The sequence below is a fragment of the Notothenia coriiceps genome, unplaced genomic scaffold (genome assembly GCF_000735185.1).
Source record: "Notothenia coriiceps isolate Sejong01 unplaced genomic scaffold, NC01 NC01_scaffold00036288, whole genome shotgun sequence".
Classification (NCBI taxonomy): domain Eukaryota; kingdom Metazoa; phylum Chordata; class Actinopteri; order Perciformes; family Nototheniidae; genus Notothenia; species Notothenia coriiceps.
In genome coordinates this window covers 2,760-5,821 of record NW_011368989.1, presented here as the reverse complement: position 1 = coordinate 5,821, position 3,062 = coordinate 2,760, and the positions used below count along the sequence as shown (strand labels likewise).

At 44.6% G+C, this 3,062-nt stretch overlaps 1 protein-coding gene across 1 annotated transcript in view; it reads left to right on the top strand.

Annotated features, from left to right (window-relative positions):
* The window catches only part of LOC104963471 (nuclear receptor-binding factor 2), a gene marked incomplete at its 5' end in the record, with an annotated part of 8,501 nt that extends 5,820 nt beyond the window's left edge, over window positions 1–2,681 (top strand). Inside the window, one exon of the mRNA XM_010792063.1 lies at window positions 943–2,681. Coding sequence (XP_010790365.1) covers window positions 943–1,617 — 675 coding nt within the window. The remainder of the gene's footprint in view (window positions 1–942) is intronic.
* Window positions 2,682–3,062: the final 381 nt, after the last annotated feature.

Genomic DNA, 3,062 nt, shown 5'->3' with positions numbered 1-3,062 from the left:
AGAATCGTTCACCCCATATGTGCTGATGCCCCAGTAAAATCTTACCGCCTTCACTTACTTAGCGGCTTGCTGCTAAAGAACCGTGGGAAACATGTAAAATACCGATGGCAAAGAAGAACGATTCCAGTGGCTACCCAAAAGTGAAAAATGTATTCGGACAAGTAAATTGCCAAACTCACTTGTCCATGGACAAGTACTCTCTAAAAACTTTTTCTCACACTGATTGTCATATGCACCGTAGCTGCAGTGTCGTTATGGCAATGGCAATCTTAAGCCCCAGCATCCCACAACAATGCAACATAAATATATATAAGACTTTAGAATAAAACAATAAAAAATGGTGCAAGATGAAACGGTATAAATATAATAGGGACTAATGTGCAGGTAATGCAGGACCAGTAGACGTAAGTAAGATGAGCTAAAAACAGAATGTAAAATGAAATAATGTACAGGAATAAAATACTGCTTATTGTAGTAGTAAATACACATGTGGAATACAAAACAGACGGAGGCTTGTAACATGTTTTAAGAGCCAGTGGAAAGAAATCAGTTTTGATTTATGTCCCTTGTTTTATTTCTGAACCCGATTGAGCGCAGGACCCTTTTCCTGTTTGTACTGATGGGTTCTGATATGATTGAATCCATTCTACTCATCTTAACAACTTTATTTATATAGCATCTTTCATGCAAGATGCAGCCCTGAGCAAGACAAGATAAGCAAAACAATAGCAATGAGTACAAATAAACAGAAAAGAGTTGGAACACAAACAATAAAAGAATAAAACATGAAAATTGGTCCCACTAAAATGACCCCAAGTTTGTAGGGTTATAAATGTGTGTGTGTGTGTGTGTGTGTGTGTGTGTGTGTGTGTGTGTGTGTGTGTGTGTGTGTGTGTGTGTGTGTGTGTGTGTGTGTGTGTGTGTGTGTGTGTGTGTGTGTAGGCTCGTCTGTCCATGGAGCTGCAGAGGGACAGTCATATCAAACAGCAGCGACTCATCCAGGAGCGCTTGAAGAGAGAGACCCGTCGAGAGGCCACGAAGTCCCGCCTCGCTCAGGCGCAGCCCCCCCCCAGCAGCCCGGCCCTCCTCACCCAGAACCCGGGCCAGCTGCAGCACAGCAGCCCCCCGGCTGCAGAGGGGGTCAGGGAGCGGGAGTACGACACCCTGCTCTACCAGCTCCAGACCCGGCAGACCGGGGGCTGCCAGCCTCTGACCACGCCGTGCCCCGGCACTAAGACCACCAAAGACGACAAGACCCGGCTGGAGGAGCAGCAGACCACCATCGAGGACCTGCGGCGCCTGGTGACCCGCCTGATGGACGAGAACCAACACCTGCGCTCGGAAAACGCCCGGCTGCGATCCGAGGCCACCGACGCAGACTTTGTGGAGTGCTCCGAGCTCTGGGGGAACTCACAGGCAGGGGGCGCTCTGGGGACAGGGGGGGAGCAGGTGAGGAGGAGCACGGGCGGGAAGGGGAAGGAGATCGCCATCCCCCAGCTGCCCCCGCTGGAGATGCCCGCGCAGGAGGACCTGTGTCTGGACGACCTGCCCCTTCTGGAGCTGCCCGAGGACATCCAGAACGAACTGAAGGAGCTGCTGGACAGGGACAAGCTGTGAATACACACACACACACACACACACACACACACACACACACACACAGGCGCACAGGCGCACAGGCACCAGGGTTGAGTTTGGATGCCAAAATGTTTGTCATGTGACCCGGGGCTGTCACAGAGCTATAATGAAACCCCCTACTGTGTGCAGTAATAATGATGATGCAGGGGGGGGACTTGTGCGAGTTATTTTTTTATTTCATAGTCTGGAATTAAATTACTGATTATTTCAGTGCTTCGAAATGCTAAATGATAGTGCTTTTTATCTATAAGATGATAATTAACATAATGTTTTGGGCTTTTTGCAAATGCTGGCACGGTGGAAAGCATCCCTCTAACTTCCTGTTGGGGGGGATTTTGGCCAACACATGAATGCCAGCGGCTGTAGAGTTTGATTATATACAAATATCATTTTGTTGACATTAATTAAGTTAGTAAACATTAAGTTACCAATAAGATAACGTTATTGAATTATTTTATTGTTGGATTTTTTTTTTTTTAATTTTTGCTATCATAATAGATTTTGTATTGCCCTTATTTCTTTTTTTCTTGCACCAGAGCCTGAGATTCAGTTCTTTCTGTTTGCCTCTTTCAGAAAGAAATAAGAAAATGAATGTGGGATGTTAAAACACATCATTGCTTGAAACTTGATGAATAAAATCAACTGAGATTCTTTTGAAATGTTCAAATTTTTTCAATCCGACATGAAGTTCTCTAGTTTTTTAATTCATGTTCTTCTAAGAATCCAGGAGACAATCATGGACTTTTGGCCCTGCAGTAAAACACCTGCTTCACCAGCTGTGGAGTATTTAAGCTACTTCCTTTTCCTCAGTCGTCAGTTTGAGAGATGAAGCAGAACCAACACCTGATGTTACACTGATTGCTCCATGAGGGAGAGTGGAGAGCGACACATGTAGAATGTGTCTGAACTGCTCCTGAAGGGCATTATTGGACCACACACACACGGATCATGTTCAGAGCATACTGCTGTTTCTGAGGAACAACTTCTCTGCTGCATTTTTTTATTTGATTTGAGTGTACTTGAATTAAAGGCTTCAATTATAATTTTTGTGTGTGATGTGAATTTTTATTTTGGCTGCCAAAGAGAGAGTTAACTGATGTTCTTGTGCAGCAATAGCAACACACACACACATCTGCATCTTTCATATTTCTCTACTAAGAAGCGCAGAAAGTGTTTGGCGTGTTCTAGCCTTTAACCACACATCACTTTCCAACCGTTTCTGAGACGTTAGAATGAGCATCTCCGGGGACCCGGTGTGTCCCCGGAGACTAGAGGAGCTGAGACAACTCATTGACTAATGAATCAGAAAATGTCATATTTAAGAGTGCTAACTTATCTATTTTTTATAGCAAACATGAACTGGCTTCTGACTGTCTGTGTTTTACATCATTGAAGTGAATCATTGTGACATTTGAAGATGACAT